The sequence below is a fragment of the Chinchilla lanigera genome, unplaced genomic scaffold, assembly GCF_000276665.1.
Source record: "Chinchilla lanigera isolate Chin_1 unplaced genomic scaffold, ChiLan1.0 scaffold00048, whole genome shotgun sequence".
NCBI classification, from domain to species: domain Eukaryota; kingdom Metazoa; phylum Chordata; class Mammalia; order Rodentia; family Chinchillidae; genus Chinchilla; species Chinchilla lanigera.
The window spans coordinates 5,359,617-5,380,487 of NW_004955449.1; the positions used below are offsets into that span (position 1 = coordinate 5,359,617).

Here is a 20,871-nt window from a genome sequence, read left to right on the forward strand (position 1 = left end):
AACCACCATGACATGCCTTGTTTAATGACCGACTTCTGCTCCGGTGACCAGGTCATTAAATGTATGGATCACTAAATGAGGAGTTGTATATAGCATTTACATTACAATATTCAGAACAAGGAAATGGTCAAAGGAGACTCCAAGTTGATGACTTTGCTTTTATTTGCATCTCTTAATGCAATGCCGTAATATATGACAGAACATAAAAGTGTAGTAACTGTCCTGTACAGTTCAAGCAACAAGGATTACAGTGCTGTAAAACAAGGTGTACTGTACACAAAAAAGACATTGAGGCTGTATAAACAAGATGTACAGAACTGCCCACAAATAAAAACAGGTCATAAGTCCAAGCGATGGATTGTAAGTCCAAATGGTGTGTCTTGGTCTTATGTTCAAACAGTCGTCACACAGGTAGACTGCTAAACAAGGAATATGTATATTCCAAAAAGACGGAAAAGAATGTTGAATTTGGCCACCCTTTAGTTTATATTGGTGTCACGTGATACTTTATCTCTCTTCATTTTCCTTTTCCTATCAAAGCTTATCACAATTGAGTTCCAGTCCTTCAGAGTCTTATTCTCAGCAAGGTAACAGAAATGTCTAATCCACTTATGAAAATATTCTACTTATTGCTCAATAGTTTGAAAAGAGACAATATTGAACATGCTAAGTCACTCAGTGAACATGGGGCGGGCAGGTGTGTCATCCTTTTGGGTAAGGATGTCTTCCAATTTGTCTTCCATCCCACCAAGCACACATTGTCTCAAATTGGTCAGGACAGGCCTATGTTTCTGTTGTTTGGTCTTTTTGAGACAGGGTCTCGCTATTCAGTTCAGGCTGGCCTTGGGCTCACTTTGTAACCCAGGCAGGTCTCAGACTCACAATCATCCTCCTGCCTCAGCCTCCTGAGTGCTGGGATTACAGGGGTGTGCCATCACGCCTGGCTAGGGCTGGCCTATATGATGTGCCATCTCTGTCCTTATTGTGCAAGAAGACCTGAGAAGGGACCCTGGGAGAACACTGGCATGTTGAAGCTCCTTTTTCTATTAAAGAGAAGCATGAGCTAGATGAGTCCAGGTTGCACCAAGAAATGGGATTGAGGGGCTGGGATGTAGCTCAGCGTCTTAAACACTTGCCTGGCAAGCCTGAGGTCATGAGTTTGATTCCCGGTACCAAAAAAAAAAAAGAAATGGGATTGAAAAGGAGAGGTGTCCTTGAGATCAGCCAGTCTCATAGCCCCGGGCCAGGCGTTTGTGATGAGTTGAAATCACACAGCCTTGGGATTAGCCAGCTCCACTTTCTGTTTCAACAATAAAAAGTCTTGTAAAACTGCTGGCATGTGAGACAGAGGTATCCAGAAAGCTTTGGCGTCTTTGCCAGCAGTGTAACGCGTCTTCGGGAAGAGACTTGTCAGAGCGTGGTCCATGCACTCCACCACCAGAGAGAGGTCCACGTTCACACAGGACGCGGTGCTTTTCAGTTTGTCTAGACCTGTGAAAGGAGAAAAAAAGCACATGATTCTTTGCAAGAGGAAAAGCAGAATGGAGGTAGGGTGTGAAGGGGAGGATTATGTGAGAGTGTTTATTTTGAATTTGTCATCCGAATTGAGGCCCGCTGTGATGTTTCTAGCCCTTCCTCAGGAAAGGACGCAGCAGTGCTATCTTTAGGTTCTCAGTGCTGGACGGGCAGCAGAATCTGCCCGAGGACTTATTAAAAATCCACATTTCTGGGTTCAAATCCAGTTTCCAAGTCAGTAGGCTTGAGGTGGGGCCCAGGTGTTTACATTTCTTAGAAGTTTCTAGATGATGGTATTGCTGCTGGTCCTCGGACCAAACTTTGAGGAGTTGCTTTAAAGCAATGGAGGAAAGTTATTTTACGTTCTAGGAAGCCACAGTTTTGATTCTAATTCGTTTCAGGGGAGCACTATGTACGTAGAAGTATGGTAGATGTGCATGTGTGTACACAGGAGTGTGGATGTGGGAGTGCACCCATGTACCGCTCGCCTCTGTGATTCTGTGAATAAAGAATCCACATATGTACCGAGTCAGGAAGCCCAAGTATCCCAGTTCTCGGGCAAAGGAAGCAGTGAAATAATGAGCTGCTAAGATCCTTTCAAGAAGGCAGGTATTTTACAAGCAACTGGTAAAGCCTGGAGTCCTTGTCTCCAGAATAAATGATGTTGGGAAAGTGATATCCACACTCAGAGGAATGAAATTGGACCCTTACCTGATGCCACATACAAAAATCAACTCATAAAGACTTAAAACATAAGACCTGAAACTGTAATACCACTAGAAGAAAGCATAGGGTAAAAAGTTCTTGGCATTGGTCTGAGCAATCATTTTTTACCCCTGAACACAGGGAACAAATGTCAAGATAGATAAGATTGCACCAAACTAAAAGGAACATCTGTGCATCTGCTCAGGAGAGGAAACAGCTAAGACAATGTAGAGACAACTCAGAGAACGGGAAAATTGTTTGCAAATCATACATCTGACAAGGGGCGAATATCCGAAACACAAAAGGAACACAGTTCTCTAAAGAGAAAATAGTATGATTTAAACATCGGGAAAAGATCTAAATAGGGATTTCTCAAAGGGAAGACAAATGTCAACAGGTATATGAAAAAATATTCAACATTACTAATCATCAAGGAGGTGCAAACCACGATGGGAGTGTAAACTCGTACTTGTCAATGTTATAAAAACACCAAAAATTACAAGTGGTTTCAAGGATGAAAGGGAACCCTTGCGTAAGGTTGGTAGGAATGTAAATTAAAACGGCCAGCATGGACAATGTTATGTGAGTTCCTCAAAATTTCCAAATAGAATACCATAGGATTCTCATATGCTCCCAGAAGGTATCTGAGCTGTTTCTTTTCAAAGGAAAATCTATGATCTGAGCTCTTCCTTTCCACATTAAATCTTGCTGCCACAAATCAGTCAAAGAACTTAGTAAATATTAGTGGCTATTTTAAACCACACTACCATAACCACGGAAGTGAAGGAAGGTGACTTTACATTATGGAAGGCAGCTATGCTCCGCACTATCCCACCAACACCTGACTTTACATTATGGTCTACTTTGGCACTACAAGTCAGGCTGATCTCTAGGTCCTGACCTGGAAAAACTTAATAGGAACAACTGGTATAAAAGCAGGCTCAATGTGCTGTGATATTTCTGAGAAGAGAGAATTTTGGATGTTCCCAACACAAAGAAATGATAAATGTTTGATGTAATCAATATATCAGATACTCCAATCTGATCAGTACACCTCATGAAAGTGTATTAAAATATTACAAAATATGTACAGTTATGATGAAAATTTTAAAAAATTAAATGGAATTTTAGTCTTATACTGAACCTAATTAAAATCCTCAGAGTCAGTGTGTGAAAAATAGAACATTGATGGATGTGGTTCTAAGCCTACAGGGAGACATCAGCAGGAAGGTTGTCAAATCAGGCATTTTAATTTTATATATGTTTGTATGGTGTGTGTGCGCGTGGGTGTGTGTGTGCGCGCACGCACACGTGTACATGTGCGTGTGAGGCATGGTGGTGTTGGGGGTGTCAGTCATTTAGAAAACCTCCCAGGTGCATCTGACTTGACTCCTGGCTCCACCTTGACACTCCTGACCTTGCACCTGGCCACAGCTCACGGTCTTTCCAAGCGCACCGATGAAGAGGCGTGATCACAGTTGGAGGCACAGAATGACACAGAGTGTGGTGGGACCTGTTCAGCCTAAAGCAGGAGCTCAGTCAGTGTTTGAGGAACGTCAAGGACAAGTTAGCAGAGCCAGGACGTTGGAGCTGGAGGGGCGCTGGCACAGGGAGTGTGACCAGAGGCTTTGTTCATGTTACAATGCGGTACTACCCGAGAATACATGGCAGAGTCAGGCTGAGAGGGTTTGTCTGAATCTAGCTCTTCCACTTGCTTGTTCTTTATTTTTAAGTAAGTTACTTCTCTGTGCCTCCATTTCTATAAATGAAAGAGATAATAGCACCTGCTTCACAGAGTATGTGGAGGGCTTGTAAGTTAGGAATCTGTATAAAGCACTTAGAATGGTAATAGGCACCTGATACACGTTCACACTGTTAATCCGCATTATGTAATCTTTATGTTCTGATTCAGTCTTTTGCCTATGTTAACTTTTCTTCCCTTTCCCCCTGGGTAGCTTCCTCCTCCAGAAATCTTTCACTTAAATAATTCCTTCCTGCTTCTTAGGCCTTATTCAAACCTGACCTGTCTCATGAAGATCTCTTAATCAGCAAGGCTCTTTTCCTGGTGTGAATTCTTTGGGTGATTAGAAGCCACACCATCTAGCACCACTTCTGCGTTGTTGGGTTGTCTCCAAGAGGGGTCAATTTCTTTGGGGCTGTCTAGGCTCACTGTTTCTCAGTATCCCTTGGTTACTTTATGTTGTCAACCAGGTCGTGTCAGAGTTTGAGTCTTCTGTATCTTTTGTAACCTGTATAAACCCTTCAGCGGTGCTGAGGAGAGACTGGTATTTCACACACAGAACTAAGAGCAGTGACGAAGACCTTGAGCCTCACAGCTACCCTACCGGAACTCGAATCCTGGTATGAGCAGGAAAAGTTGTTTAATCATGGCTAGGATAGTTTTCCTTCGTCCACTCTCCAAAATAGTTCTTTTGAGGAGTAAATGATATAATTCACAAGTGCTTAGCATAGACCTGGGCATGTGGTAAATGCTCAGTAAAGAATTATGAACAGTCAGAAAAGTAAGAGATGACACAGAGTTAATAGGGACCCTGGATCCATCCATAAGATCCTTACTGATGAGTTCCTTTAGGAACCTTATTTTTTCATTTGCTTTGGTCTCTTTCATGCTGCCAAGGACCGTGAGTCCCAGAGGACCCTGGATTCACCCAGAAACTCACTTTTCTCAATGTAACCTTCTCCATATTGTTGTTTGATGTCTGGAGATAGATGCTTCCAAATGGCAAGTTTTTTTTCAGTTGTCTTTATTGGATCTGACAGTTGTGTCTTGAACAACCCTGGTTCAATGCATGAGACATGCACACCAAAAGCTTTCATGTCCCGTCTGTGAAAAGAACAGTGAAGGTGGTTTTTATATTATTATTTTTAAAATTTATTTTTCTTTTCTTTTTGTAGTACTGGGGATTAAATCCAGTGCATGCCAGGCAAGCACTCTACCACTGAACTAAATCCCTACCCCCTATTTTATTTTTATATTTTGATGTTTATTTTATTTTGGTACCAGGAATTGAACTCAGGACCTTGTGCTTGGCAGGGAGGCACTTGTGCCACTGAGCTATATCCTCGGCCCCATATATTTTGATGTTTAATCCAATTTGGGGAATGTTTGCTATCTGAACACTTATTTTCTCATTTGTCTTTTCATGGAACCACAGAACTGGGTGCTGTGGAAAGAAGCTTCATCTTCTACCCTGTCGTGCAAGATGAAGAAACTAAAGATCAAGGTGGTAAAGTGAAGGTGGTAAGAACAGGAATGGAGTAGGATGGACACCCCCTACCACCAGTCCAGCATTCACTGCTTAAGCCATGCTCTCCTCTTTAAATGGAAGAGCATTAACCATTAGAGTTAATGCTATCTCTCCAGTACTTGAAGTGCCTTCTGGTGAAATGGACCGAGGACTGGCTGGATAGACAGGTTTGCTTCGTTTTAGGAATTGGAAGAATTGCAGTGCAAATGAGGATAAGCTGCAGGCCACAGTGCGATGTGCCCTTCCTGATCCCTATGCAAGTCTTTGCATTGTGCCACTGCAGAAGACTGGAAGTCCACTCATTCACTGGGCACTAAGGTTTTGGAGGAGTCACGGCACCCATTCCTTTAAAGCCAAAAGAAGTATGGCAAACCACATAATCATAGCAATAATGATTTCCTAAATTTAATGTCTATTTTCACCAGACATGTATAAGGAAGTAATTACCCATGTTACAGAAATCTGACTTTTTAAAAAAAGCTTTATTTAGCGAACTTAAAGGATGACTTGATTTATTTTAGATTGTGTTTTCTAGCAACATAACTAATGTATAGTTTGTTAGATCTTGGAAACAGCAGTTCCAAGCAAGCTTTTGGAAAGACCTGTCTCCCCCTCCACTCACGAAAATAACATACAATCTATGGACAAACCCCACTAAGTTTACCTGGTGCAGTCGTACCTAGGTATTTGTCATCAGTCTGTTCCAGAACTCATGATGAATGCTGACTCCAAAGGGTACCAAATGACGTTTTCCCATTGGAAATAATGCACAATAATTACAAATAATTTGTGAAAGTGCCCAGAACTTCCACATTTTACTGGGCTAATATTAACCTTTCACTGGGCTAATATAAACCTTTTTGGCTTAGTGATATTACTCTCACCTTTCTGTGACCCATGATCAGCACTTAAATTGCATAAAGGTCCAAGACAGCAAGGACAAATGTGGGATTCTACACAGTTCCTGAGATATATTGAGACTGATCCAGACACCTCACACTGGACAAAACATGGTGAGTTCTGAAGCCAATGAGTCACAAGGTATGACTATAAGTAAAAGCAGTATGCAACCAAGATGCTTGCTGGGCAAATAGAGTTTCAAAGAGCCCTGATCCTCTCTCTTGGTTGGATTGCTGCCCTGAACCCTACTATAGCACCCCAGGCAAAATACCATTCCCAACACTACTTCCATGATACATAAAGAAATAATCAACATACTTTGTTGATTACTTTCAGGCATGGTCTAACTGCCCTGCAAATTCCATAAACATTTCAGTTTTAAAAGTGAGTACATCTCTAAGTCTACTAAAACTTTATTGTAATTGCTGCTTAGAAAATTGTTAAGGGTTTTGTCTAGATGTTCCCCCAAGCCTTATACAGCTTTGGATGGCCTTTTTTCAGGGCTGGCTGAATCTAGAGTGTATGATTGACTCGTGGTTCATTGCTAGGATTAAGGGTGCTGGAAATAAGGGTGGGTGGTTTCTGGATCAGTTCACTGATTGGATTGGCACTGCCCTAATCCTGGGAGACGATACAATAGAAGGGACAAAAAGAGGTTTGTCTCTCATTGCTTTTGCTGTCCTCTGCCATGAATAGTTGCCCTTCTGCCATGTGCTACCCTGTCTTGGAGCCAGTGGATTATGCACTGAAACCTCTACAAACTGTGAGCTAAATAAACCTTTCCTCTGTGGGAGACCACCAAGCTGCATTTTCCTGAGAAATGAAGCTCTTTGCCTCCATCTTTCCCTGACCTTTACTTCAACCCTATTCACTGAGGTATGCACAGCTGGCTACATAGAAGCAGATGTTACCTTAATTGGCTAAAAGAATGTGATCAAGTTCAGCAGAGATGCCAACATGTCTCATTACAGCATGTGGGTGAGAACTGCCCGCCTGCTGATGGCTGGAATGGGGACTCAAGCAAGAGCCTGTAAGATTCCAGGGCTAAGACATGAGGTAACATTGTAGCTGAGGCCATGGAACTCAGAAAGAGTTATACTTTCCTGGCAGTAAAGGTGCCAGCCTTGTGTACATCAGGCTATCCACTGTATTGCTAATTGGAGGCATTTGTGCCTGGTACAAAATTGCTCTGTTTCTTCTTCCAGCCACCGATGTCTGTAAAGTTTCTTTTCTTTAGCACAGTGCTGCAGCCCCTACCCACCTCCCTGACTAAGACCAATAAAAGCCATGGAGTTTTTGGACTCATGGCCTTTTATTCTACAGAGAACATTGGCCATCCCCAAGCTCCTCAACTGCAGAACTTTTTTTCTCTCTTTGTCTTTATTTTGCATCCATGGGCCATATTGCTGGGTGGGAGACCCAAACCCTCCACCGGGGTTTTTATTATATTCCTTCTTGAACTTTGTATATTTTGTCCCAGCAATGACAAAAGTAACTAAGAGAAGAGTGGAGACAGAGGTCAACCAAGGAGATTCATGGAAATTCTCCATGACTTTGTTACTCACTGTGATCAGGCGCCACTGGCTGTATGACTTGCCTAACACGATCTCCTTGGGAGACTGTTGGAAAAGCATATTTCAGGCCCCATCCCAGACCCACTACCAACAAATATGATTTTAACAAGATTCTCCAATTTACATTAGTGCTTTGGAAGCATTTTTCTACCACTATTGTGTTTATTTCCTAGGAGAGTTAACTTGGCAACCTGATCACATGGCAAAAGAGAGTTGGTCTATCTTTACCAATGTCAAAGGAATAATCTAACCCTTTATTAGTAAACTATTCCTAGAGCCATGGTATAGATCATAAACTCTAATATATGGCTTCAACAAATACTCATTGCATAAGTAAATGGCTGCATGGCCTCTCACAGCACCACTTGGCTGAAGAGCTGTTGTTTGCTTCTCCACTCCCTTTCTTCCCCCTCCTACCAGCACCACATCCTGGAGGGGGACCTGTTATCTGTAATCTGGCTTCGGGTGGTACAATAGCTTAGAAGTGGCAGTGGGAGATCAGGGGCAAGAGGGGAAGTTCCTCCTCCTGTGATGCCAGCCCTGGTTATATCATCCCTCAGTGGAATGTAACAGCCACTGCATCTCCTGCTCTGGAGACTTCCCTGCCTCCTGATCCCCTCAGTCCCAAGGACAGAAATGCCCCTGTTGTTATTAGCCCCTAGATACTACAGTATGCTTGGGGATTTCCCTACACGCCTACCTCTCACATGGTTGTAAGTAGTCCTTTAAGTAAACTTTACCCCCTTTACCCAATTTTAACGTGCTACCACTTCCTTCAAGAACCTTGACTGAAAGAACTACTTACAATTTAGGGCTTTGAATTTATAGTAATAAGCTCTGATTCCATGTGATATGGATTAAGTACACCCTCCCCGCCTCTCCCATCGAATGCAGCTACAAAAACTGGACAGAGTGCATTGAGCAGCTCATTGGGAAATGATGCTTTTCTACTGAAGGTTGAAACAAGATGGCAATGTGTCTGCAGCTGCCATTAACAATGGAGACACACACCCTGATTTAGGCTCTCTATGTGATTCCTTATTTGCAAACTGACCTGTTGAATAAAAATTCACCACCACTATTAGTATCACACATTAATGCAAAAGTAAAAATGAGAGATAGACTTGGGCTCAAATCTCAGTGTTACCTTGAGTGAGTTTCTGAATCTCTCTTAGTTTCACTGGCGTCATCTATAAAGTAGTAAGAACTTAAGGTACTAAATAGAGTGCCTGGTACATATGAAGCATTCAATGAATGTTATCTCCTAAGCTAGTTAATTTGCTTTACCTTAAGCTGTCATTGAATCCTTCCACTGCGTACTTGGATGGAGTGTATCCCCCTCCACAAAATGCAAGCCGACCTCCGATGCTGGAGACATTGATAACCCTCCCTCGAGCTTTTTTGACCAAGGGAAGCATGTTTAATGTCACATCGATGAGTCCAAACAGGTTCACTTCGATAGGTTCCCTGTAGTCCTCCACTGTCAGCCAGTCTGTGGGAGCCAGCACGCCCAGTATACCCGCGTTATTGATCAGGCCCCAGAGACCTAGAGCAGAGAAGAAGGAAAGGAGGTGTGGTAGCAGGTGGTATTTGTATGGGCCCGTCCTCTGCTTTCCACAGCGGTGACACTTCCTCCTTGCACTCAGATCCCCGTTTTGAAATACTTCGCAATTTCTGAACTGATAGCAGAGGGAGAGGGAGATTAGATTGAAACAGCTGAAATTCTGTTGCTTGAATTCAGTCTCACAATTCTTCTAGTTCTGGCTCTAAATGTCAAATGCTGGTACTTTCTGAGTGAAACTTTTGCTTTTTTTTCTTCTCAAATGTAAATTAGTCTGTTATTCTTACCTTGCTAGATGGCAAAGCCACAGAATATCTATAAAATTGTCTGTATGACAAAGAGGGATACCAATCTACGTATGTTCATTTTTTTCTGGTAAAAAATGCAGTCATTCACTTGGCTTTTTTTTTTTTCTGAGGGGAAACATTTAATATTGTTAAAAGATGTTTGGAATTCAAGAATTAAAAATTGTCTGGAGCCTTAGCAGATTATCACATTTGTGCTTCTGAGTCTCAGATATATGACAAAGACGTGATTGAGAAAACACACATGCGTTTGTTTGTTTTCCTTTGGGAATCCCAGGATCTCTCTCTATGAGTGTATTTCAAGCCTCAGTCAAAGCCAATAAAACATTTTGGTTCAGAAGGCAGCCATCTTTGCAGAATCCACTGCAGACTCAGTGTCCACTGGCTCACTGTTCCGCTGTGACTAAGGCTGGTGCTCACATTTGCTGGCCCTTTCCTACATTTCTGTTGAAATTGTGTGAGCTCTGGAGCTATTTTATAGTGAAAAGTGGATCTGAGGTATGCAGATGGACACTTCAGGATTATTTGCACATTTTCCTGTAGATTTTAACCCCAACTCCCTTTGCCATGTATGTGGCTGGAGAAACACCTCCCAGGAGAAAACCAGGGAAAGCCATTGCCTTCATCCCTGCTCTAAATTCACTCACCGGGACTTAAGACTGAGCATAATTTGGGCAAAGTCTCTCATGTACACAGGGTGGCTGTGGCTTGGAAGTACCAAGATGCTCTCCTAAGAGTGGAGAAGTGCACAGCTGGTATTTGGGAGATATTTTCTCGAAAGGCCATTTAAAATCTGAATGCATTCTGTTTTGCTCTAGTTACTTCCCTATCCCTGCATCCTTCCTACCCCGACATCTCCCACCTTTTTCCCCAACTTGGTTCTTCACCCACTGGGCAGTGCTCTTCACGTTCTTGGGGTCAGTTACATCCAGAAGCACCGTGTGCAGTCTCTGTGAGGTTTCTGCCTTCAAAGCTGAGGATCCCGATTCAGTCAGACAGGCAGCAATGACACGAAATCCTTTTTTATCAAAAGTCCTGGCTGCCAAGTTTCCAAAGCCTGTGTCACATCCGGTGATGAAAATGTACTTATCACTGATGCCCGCAATCTTCAGTCGTCCTTTACAATTCCACAGAAAGGCGCAGAGGATCAGGAGGGCTAACAGCCACAAAAACATTGTTTCCCGGTATTGCACAGTATGAGAAGACGATGTCCTGTGTGCTTAAAAGAAAAAAATATAAATTAGAGCCACAAAGGTACAATCTGGGCTTGGTAAATTTGAGATATTTTAACGCATTCAAGTGGATGAATAGAAAGTGTAAAAAAGTAGTACAATAGTTCTTGTTGTTTGTTTGAAGATAGTTGTTTTAAAGGAAAATCGTTCTTAAGGAAAACTACCAAGTAGAATTCAGAGAAACTAAATGGGACGGAGAGAAGGCAGAGCATGGCAAAGCTGACCCAGGTCGCTGGGCGGATGTGGGCAACTGCAGTTGCGTGTGGTGGTGGCATCAATCTCACATGTGAACTCGTCCATCTGAAAGACTCACAGTAAAATCCTGCCTCTTGCCATTTTGCGAAATCGAAGAGCAAAATCTGTTAGAAAATGTCAATCAATCTGACTTATTCTATCAGACTCCCAGCTGCTTCCAGACTGTCAGGAAAAGGAGAGCTTTCTGTGTTGTGACTAAGAAAGCATTCTCAACTTGGTTTCCATTTTCTGATTTTAACCCAATTAATGTTGACCTTTAACCCAGCTCTGAGGGCGTTAGAACTCACTGAGAGAGTACTAAGTGGAGGCCACCAATAAGTCCAGTGAGAAGCAGGAAGGTGGATAGGAACAAGTGAGAGAGACAAGCTGACCGACAAGGCACCCAAGCCAGTATCCAAATCCTCAAATTCCCTTCTCTGTGGACACCAGCCTCCTGTGAGGGAAAAAAAAAGTCACATATACAAAGATCGCAGTGAAGCTAATAAATGTCTATTATAATAGTGAGGTTTTGGCCATAAGTGTAACCATTCCAACCTGGAAAATAATTTTGTCACAGATAAGGGCATCTGAAGGCCTACACTTGAACAGGAGGAGGGCTTCCTTTCCCTTTGCTTCAGAAGCCTGCACCTGCGTTTCTACTCAGGATGTATGGCTCTTACCATGGGACCTGGTGGCTGGGAGAGCGAGCCACCCAGAAGGAAGAAGTTAACCAGGTCCTGAGAGCAGGCTCTTCCCCGGTCACCTCAGGTCTGAGCATTAAGAAGGCCCAGCCTCCCAACTCACAGCCCTACGGCAGCCCCAGGGAAAGAGATTTTTCTTCCCACACAGCAGCACCTATGTTGTCTCCTTAGCTGGTAGAGAGAAGAAGGACCAAAGAAAAGATCAATAGTACCTGGATGCCTCACAGAGCACCATAAATAGGCTGGAATTGAAGTTTAGACCTTGTGGAAGCTTCTGAAATCATGACTTCTCACAGACATTATGTTCAAAAATGAGCTGTAAGACCAAGCAATTTTATAAATGTTGAACTTTATTTTCTTATAATATTTTCTGGTTTTTCTTTTCAACCCTTTCAAAAAATTATTCATTTTTTTTCTCTGCCTGTAAAGGCAACTCTTGCTTATAGTAAAAAAAAGAAAAATAATACAGAAAAAAGGTAGTAATGATGATCACATTTGACTCTGAATAGTTTGGTGAATTTTCTTTCAGTTTGTTTTCTGTATGTGTAAATATTTCCTTCTGTAATAAAGAATAGAGTCATACACTAGATAGAATTTTAAACACACATACTTCATTTTTACTTCTGAATAAGGAAAATAGTAATTTAGATTAAATAACTCATTGTAACAGGTCTTCTTTACTTCTCAAGATTTTAGGCTCTGGTTTAGTCTTTTTTCCCATAAAAGATCTATAGCTAAAGAAAGAACAAAAGAAAGGACAGAAGGAAGAAAGGAAGCAAGGAAGAAAGGAAGGAAGGAAGGATAAAAGAACTATCCATTGATAAATATTAAGCCAGAGGAAAATATTAAAGTATATTGAGTTTGAGAAAACTAGCTGATTCTTGTGGTACAGCTGTGACTATTTCTAAAACAGGATTTTAGATTAATTTGGCCTAAATAATTTGATATAGTTTCCCCAAATCTTTCCTGTGCTAAAATTATGATTTGCTGTAAATCAGTATCCATGTAGCAGGGTTTTTTCTTCTCACATATATATGTATACTAAAATGTATAATTATGCAAGAGATGTCATAACAAACTCTTGTGAAATTTTACTTTTAAACATTTTAATGGAAGTTCATATGTGTAAATTCAACTAATACAGTGTTTTGCTCAAGTCTGACTTGATAATTATTGACTATTCAAAGGTTAAATATATTGCATGAGTGGATTTTGTAGCCTTCATTGCAATCCAAACTCCCCAGAGAATTATGGGAAGAAGGCAAAAAATTTATAGGCTTTCACGTTTTCCAGAGCAGAGGGTGGAAACTTTTTTGTTGTCAGTTTTGTCAGGGATAAGAACCAGGGGAGTAAAATAAAATCCTGGCTGACATCTTTAGGGGCCAACGCAATGCACCTTCATAGAAAGGTCTCCTTTCATCCTTTTGAGTTAGAGAAGATGTATTATTGAAGATAAAACAGGCTCAAGGATACAAAGTGATTTGTGGAGGCCCCTGGAGGCTGAAGTGCTGGGCCCCTGCAGTGAGGAGCTGAGACCCCTGTCAGCTGAGCTAATGTTGAGCAGCGCCAGGCTGAGCTGCTGGAATCAACACATGGCACCTTGCCCGTGGTGCTCAGAGGCTGGGACAAAAGTCCACTGGCCACAGGCAACCTCTAACGTCTGAAATAGTTGTTCCTACAGGGTTATCTCCCCTCAGGGCTTCATGTTCTGAGTACAATGACCAGCACAAGTCCCCAGAGAGGCAGAGGGCAGGCGAAGGGTGGGAGGCCAGGAAAACAACAGGAAGGTGGGCTCTGCTCCAGTGTATGAAAGTGGATTAGGAGCCCGAGGGGCTTAAATTCAGGCACAGGTGACTTGGGTATCTACAGAAGTTCCTCAGGCAGAGAGGTTTCACACAACCCCGAGGGGAATGTGGATAGAATTTAGGGGTCTTTCCTCTTTAGATGAGAGAAAGATGTCCTCTTTATTTTCCTTAAAATGTAACCAAAATTTAATACATCTTTCAATTACAGAGGTCACAGCTATGTATAGCAGTATTTGCAATACTTGTGATTTTGTTACCAGTATTTTTATGTCACATGGCTGTTAGAGATATCTTAAAACACAGTTTATATATATCACTACTTCAAAATTACAGTGATTATCATTCCTGTCACCATGTACTGTTATTTAATGTATTAAAAGAAAAAAATTAATGTTTTGGTAGAATAGGATTTAAGCAGAGTAGGATTCCTTTCTAGTTTTACTTCATGTGTTAAAGATTATTCACTTATAAAGTAGTTATTATAATAGTTATGTAGACCACAATTTCCTAGAACATACTCCAGAAAGCATATACATAATTCGATAAGAACAAATAAAATTACTTAAAGTCCATGGTGTCACCGTAACTAGAAAACACAAGTTTCTACATCGAGAAAGTAAGTAAATACAATGTGGATGATGGATGCCAGGCTTCACACTGTTAGGGGGTGGCTGGAAGGGACCCCATGGAATTGGGTTGAACTGGAAGAATCCATATGAACTTATGGTTTGTAATATGCACAGGTAGATATAGAAATAGATAAGTAACTTTCTAGATCTACCTAATGAATAACGATAAATTTACCTAGACTTAGAGCCTGAATTCTAAATATCATGTTCATAGTTTTTGGAAAAACTAATATCAGGGCTGGGTTGGGTTTGGGAAAATACAAAATGAATGTGGAACATCTCATGCTACAAAGTATAAAGCACTCAAGGAATGTTGGGGAACTATGGAATGTACATGGCAGCAGCTGAGAGGGCTCTGGCTGGCTGGGAATGAGACAACGGAACATGAAAACTGAGGTGGGGTCAGACCATAACTCACTGAATGAGCACGTGAGTTTATTCTGATTAACATCAGTAAACAACATAGGGGTGAAAAAACTTTTCCTTTGGAAGTAGTATGCCAACTAATGTCAAAGCGGTGATGCAATTTTAAGATTAGCATTTGGCAGCTGACATAGTAACAACTGTTGCAGACAAGAATGATCAATAGATGCTAAAACTAGCAGGTGAAATTTGGATGAAAGACAGTAATTATAGAACCACAAAGACTGTTTTCTGAAGACACTTACTAATTAAAAAGAGACTAGTGTTTTTTTACAGCGAAGAAAGCTGAGAGATGCCACTTTAACCAAGTGACAAAAATTAATATTACAATTATGGAGCAAACTAACATCATGTGCCTCCCGTGGCAGTGGTAGGAAGGCCCCAGAGGAACTGCTGAAGGTAATTCAAAGCTAAACATGCTTGGACCAGCATAGTCCAAGTCTACAAAACATATGACTCTTCAGAAATATCAGTCATGAAGGTTAAAAGCCCAAGGACGGCCAGTTTAAAGGTGATTAGAGAGATAAGGCAATGAAATGCAATCAAGGATCCTGGATTAGATAACACTGTTTTTTCCAGAAAGCACATTTTTTTAGGTCAACTTGTACCAATGCAAATAAAATCTATCAATTTGAAAATAATATAGTGCTAATATTCATTTCCTAATTTTGATAATTATACTTTGATTATGTAGAAAATGCCCTGGCTTTTAGGAAATATACATTGAAGTATTTCAAGATTAAGAAGTGTTATGTCATCAACTGACTTTCAAGCAATTTAGAAAAAACATATATATATATGTATCTCAAACCACACACATAGGTAAATAGAAAATGAAAATGCAAGTATGGTAAAATGTTAACATGTGGGAAATCTAGGTTACACTATTCTTTCACCTTTTCCATAAGTTTGAAATTACAATCAGTCCTTCATATCAGTGAGCTCTATGTCTATAGATTTAACCAAGTATAGATTGAAAATATTTTTTAAAAATTGCATCTGTACGGAATAGCATCCTTATCATTACTCCCTCTACAACACAGTCTAGGTTTTACACAAGGTACTGTAATCTAAATATGATTCAAATTATATAGGAGGGTATGTGTAGGTTACATGAAAATTCTACACCATTTTATGCAAGAACTTGAGTACCAGTAAAGTTTGGTACCCATGGATGAAGAGATACAGATAGGTCTTGGGATTAATCCTCACAGATACTTACTGGTGGATGACTATATTTTAAAATGAGGCTAAAAATTTGGCAAAGAAAAAGAAAATTTTTTTCCTGAGAAAAGACTTCCCTGGACTTCTTTGGGTGAACAAAATAGATACGAATTCCAAGATTGCGGAGTACAGTGACACTGGACACCAAGTTGCTTTTTGGTGAGCTCATCTTCCCCAACACTGGAGAAAACAACTCAAACCAAAGCAGTTGCATCCCCTCTCCCCTCCTCATCCTTTCTACCTCCCTATCAGTCTCCTCCTTCCCCAAACAGACCCATTTTCCCCTGGTGACAAGTGGTTAAGGACAGGCTCCTGTTAAAATGTGCTGTCCTCATTAGGTGCTCCTCTGGGGTGAAGGCCATTGCTAAGGTATAAAACCTGTCTAAAATGCTAGATCTTCAGCCACTAAATTTCACATTCCTCTAGTTCATTGGACTAAGTCATCTGTAAACCAATATATATGTATCTTTGGCCTCTAGTGAGTATTTTAGCCAAGATACTATCTCTGAGCAGCACTGCCTGGTCAGAGCTATTGGGAAAATGACCTCTACACAGAAGCTGATTGATGGGTGATTGGTTCATTGACCACTGAGAAGTAAATGAGTAACAGCAACTAACAGGGCTGCCTCCACTGCACTCTGCCAACTCTGCTCATCCTCGACGTTGCTGCCTGGGCTCGACAGTTCTGACTGGGGCACTGACCTTGGTTGCTTGAGTTGTTTGCTCATCTCTTACGTCTTCCAGTTTATCTCATAACAATTTATCTCTTGTTTAGTAAGAGGACAGATCTCAGCTCAAGGCAGGAGAGCAGTGGTTAGGAACCCAGACCCGAGACAGGCAGGCAGTGATTCAAAAGCACTTTCTGCATCATCAAGAGCCCTGAGCAAATTACTTATGCTCTTTAGCATCCATGTGATGAGATTTACCTGAGAGCGCACCTGGTGTGCTATGGTGGTTTCATGGCTGCTACACAGGCGGAACCTGTCAATCTTTATGGCTGTATCCATCACTTCTACCTCTTGAGGGGTCTGCTTTATGTGTTGCTCATGTCTAGGAGTGAGTTTCTTTTTTTTTTGTTTTTTGTTTTCTTTTTCTTTTTGAGATGACAGGGTCTCACTATGCAGTTCAGGCTGGCCTTGAGCTCACTTTGTAGCCCAGGCTGGTCTTAAACTCTCAACGATCCTCCTGCCTCAGCCCCCCGAGTTCTGGGATTACAGGCATGCACCACCATGCCCAGCTAGGAGTTTCTTAACCATAGTACTTTTGCTCTTTGGGGCCACCTAAGGCATGGTGTGAGGTCTGTCCTGTGTGCTGTGGCAGGTTCAGCAGCGTCCCTGGCCTCTGCGTGCTAGACACCAGGAGCACTTCTTCCCCAGTACCACCAAAATGTCACCAGACATTGCCAGATGTCCCATGTGGGACAAGACCACCCTCAGTTGAGAGCTACTGGCTACGGCCTTCTTGTCTTAAGGATCCCGAACTTCGCAGCACCCAGAACTACTTTTCTGGAAACTTAGTTGTTGATTCCTTGGTTATATCTCGTTGAAAAGAGGTTTTTTTTTTTTAATGGTCTTTAACAAAAAGTTTTGTTACTTATAAAAATTATTCATATTCTGCTGCAAGTATTAATGTCTCTAATTTTTTAGAAAATGACTTTTCTCATCAGGATGATGGGCAGCAGTGAGCAAAGCCAGGTTTGTGTATGACACTGTTTGTGAATTTAGAAATTACCAAATTGGACTGTGGTACACACCTGTAATCCCAGAGCTCTGGGAGGCCGAGGCTAGAGGACTGTGTGTTCAAGCCAGCGTGGGCAGTCTAGTTACTTACCAAGATCTTAAGAAAAAAAAAAAAAGATGAAGGATGTAGTTCAGGGTGAAGATCCTGATCCTGAGTTTAAATTCCAGTACTAAAAAAAAAAAAAAATTATCAAATGAATGCTCAGGGCATTTGTCTAGATTTTGTTGACCCTGCTGAGTTTGGGAGATAACATAATTTCCTGGGGCACCCTTTTTTTTTTTTTTTTTTTGGTTTTTCTCCGGTACCAGGAACCGAACGACCTTGCGCTTGCCAGGCAGGCGCTTTGCCGCTGAGCTAAATCCCCAGCCCCTCCTGGGGCGCCCGTTGGATGGGTGGCAAATTCTGAGTGCACTCCTAGAACTTACATGGTCCTTGAGATTCCTGGATGACCAAGTCAAGAAGGAGCAATAGTAACTGCTAAGGTCTGTGGAGTGTTTACCACGTTCTAAACCCTTCTCTAGTTTCCGTAAATATTCATCCCATGGAAACCCATAATAAAATCATCTCCATTTTGTGGGTGAGGAAACAAATCCAGAAATGTGGCCTAATTATCTCAAAACACAAGGAAAAATTCATCTAATATTTATCTTTTAATTATCACCATATTTCTGGCATGGGGTAGATGTCATTTATAAGTTGTTCACGAAAGTTGCTAGAACAAAAACTCTGATCTCTGAACTCTTAAGCTATGTGAGAGAGAAGAACTGGGAAGACGTGAACACACCATCAGTGGACAGAGGAATTAAAACATTTTATAAAAATTCTCTACCATGTAGCCAAAGATTTGGAAGGAACCAGAAAGGAGAACTAATGTCCTCTTTGTTTCCATAAAGAATGCTTAACTAGGAACCGCCTGTTCCCAGCAATAGGAAAATACTGCACTCAATTGTGTCCTTGTTCACTTCTGCTTTCTTTAAATTTCCCTTCCTATGCTTCTTTTCCAAGTAAAAACCTTAAAATAAAATTCTTTAATTTCACCTCTCTTAGTTACGTTCCTCCGCTCCTTAAACATGAATGAAGTAGTTTTTTTTTTTTTTAAAAAAGGACAGTTTCAGGGCTGGGGATATAGCTCAGTGCCACAGAGCCTGCCTTGCAAGCATGAGGTCATGAGTTTGATTCCCAGTACCACCAAGAAAAAGAAAAAGAAAAAAAGGACTGTTGCAATGTCCTTATGATACGTACTTTTTATAAGAAATTAGACTGTTTCTATATAGTTTCTCACAGAACACTTGATTTTTATTTCCCTATAACTACACAAAGGATTTTCTTTTAGAAAGCAATACTAAGACTAGTTAATCATGCTAATAGCAGTTGGTCAAATCTTTCCTGTTTTGTTTGTTTGTTTGTTTTTTAAGATAGGGTCTTGCTATGTAGTCCAGGCTGGCTTCGAACTTACAGCAATCCTCCTGTCTCAGGCTTGTGAGTGCTGAGATCACAGGGTGTACCACCACACCTGGCCTTTTATTTACTTTTAAATTGTTGCAGTCATGGCCTAAAATGAATCAACTACTGACCTGAAAAGATATCAAATAGAGAGCATCTAGAAACAGCATTCTAAATTCTTTTACTTTGGGGGTTTCCTTACACAAGATTTTTTAATACCACAGTGAAACATGTATGCTTCTTCTATACTTAAATACTGCCAACCTGCTTAATTTCCACAGAACTCCTTTTCACTGGGACTTCTGTACCTTTCTTTAATCAAAATTAATATTAGAACCTAACAACACAAAGGATACTAAGACACAAAAAGCACAATGCCTTCCCTTGGACTAATCATGTAGTGGGGCATTTCAGAGCCAGTTGTACAACCCTAAATTGAATGTGTTTTATTTAAACACCTGTCAAAAATCACCCAATTGTGCAAGACAGCCAGACCACCACTGGATGGTCTAGCTCACAAATACTTCTGCTTGCAAATAGTTCGGTTCACAAACAAAAGCATTCTGCAAAATTTTGCTTCCAATCACATAACAAACATGATCAAGGGCATCTCCCCCACACAAACACAAACACAGCCATCTTCCCCCAAACTGTAAAACAAATTAAGTTTGTAAACCAAGGTACCAGTGTACCAAACCGCTGGATCATAAAATGGAGAGTGAGCGTCTGAGCAGATTTTTTTACTGCAATCCCAGGATGCAGGGATCAAATGTACATCCTCAGGAATCACCTGCTTCCTTTCAGTCATTTCTCTCGCTCAGTTTAGTGTGTGCCCGCGTGCACGCACGTGTGCATATACATGTACACATCACGTAGGCTGACATTTGATAGACACAGATACGATCTATTGCTCCTCTAAGAAACTCATCTGCGGTCCGTAATCCTTTCAGAGCCGTTCCCCCTCTGGGTACCAGTCAATCATAGGGTTCGTAGAAGGTGTCAGGCACAGTGAAAGCAACCACAAGACGTGAATTTAACTGTGACTCCAGGGTGCAAAAGGACATCCAAAGAGACCTGCTGGAGGGGAAGGCAGGCGCTGGGTCACACAGATCACCGCATGGGGAGATGGACTCAGCGCCACTCACTGCCTTCTGACCTGCCATATCCCAGAAAAACAGCAACAGTGAGGAAATCAAGGACAGTTTAGGTTGATTTGATAAATGAAGGAATAAGGGACAAAACCAGGTCACCAGTTACCTTGTGAAGATGACTTGGGACGCCGAAGCTGCTGCTGGCTTTGCTCAGCTGACTGTACCTTCCTGTTGTGCTCGGGGGAAGGAAATGTCACCCTGACCACGCCGAGCCTCCTGCGCAGCGGTGCCTGGGCTTCCTTCAAACTCTGGTCGTCTATAAGGGTGAGGACCTGGTTCTGTGAGTCACACGCATTGTGACACTGCCTGCTGACTAAGTCTCTGCTGTATGGCGGGGTGGGGGCAAGAAGCCGTAGGTCATCTGTTTTTTTGATAAAATGTATTTAGCTACTTTCAGAAGGACCTTAAAAATGATTAAGAACATTCTTCCTACTGTGACTACAATCTTTTGAACAAATGT

General features: G+C 41.5%; 1 protein-coding gene across 2 annotated transcripts; it reads right to left on the reverse strand.

Annotated features, from left to right (window-relative positions):
- Positions 1-869: 869 nt before the first annotated feature.
- On the reverse strand, positions 870-20,663 carry Dhrs9 (dehydrogenase/reductase (SDR family) member 9). Of its 2 annotated transcripts, XM_013518802.1 has the most exons (6): positions 20,518-20,663; positions 17,908-17,986; positions 10,692-11,048; positions 9,251-9,509; positions 4,902-5,065; positions 870-1,491 (listed from the first exon to the last, which is right to left on the reverse strand). In XM_013518802.1, the coding sequence occupies exons 3-6, from the start codon at positions 11,002-11,004 to the stop codon at positions 1,268-1,270; spliced, it is 960 nt and encodes a 319-aa protein (XP_013374256.1). In that variant the 5' UTR covers positions 11,005-11,048; positions 17,908-17,986; positions 20,518-20,663; the 3' UTR covers positions 870-1,267. The 2 variants fall into 2 exon arrangements, with proteins under 2 accessions (XP_013374256.1, XP_005393322.1); XM_005393265.2 differs by lacking the exon at positions 17,908-17,986.
- Positions 20,664-20,871: the final 208 nt, after the last annotated feature.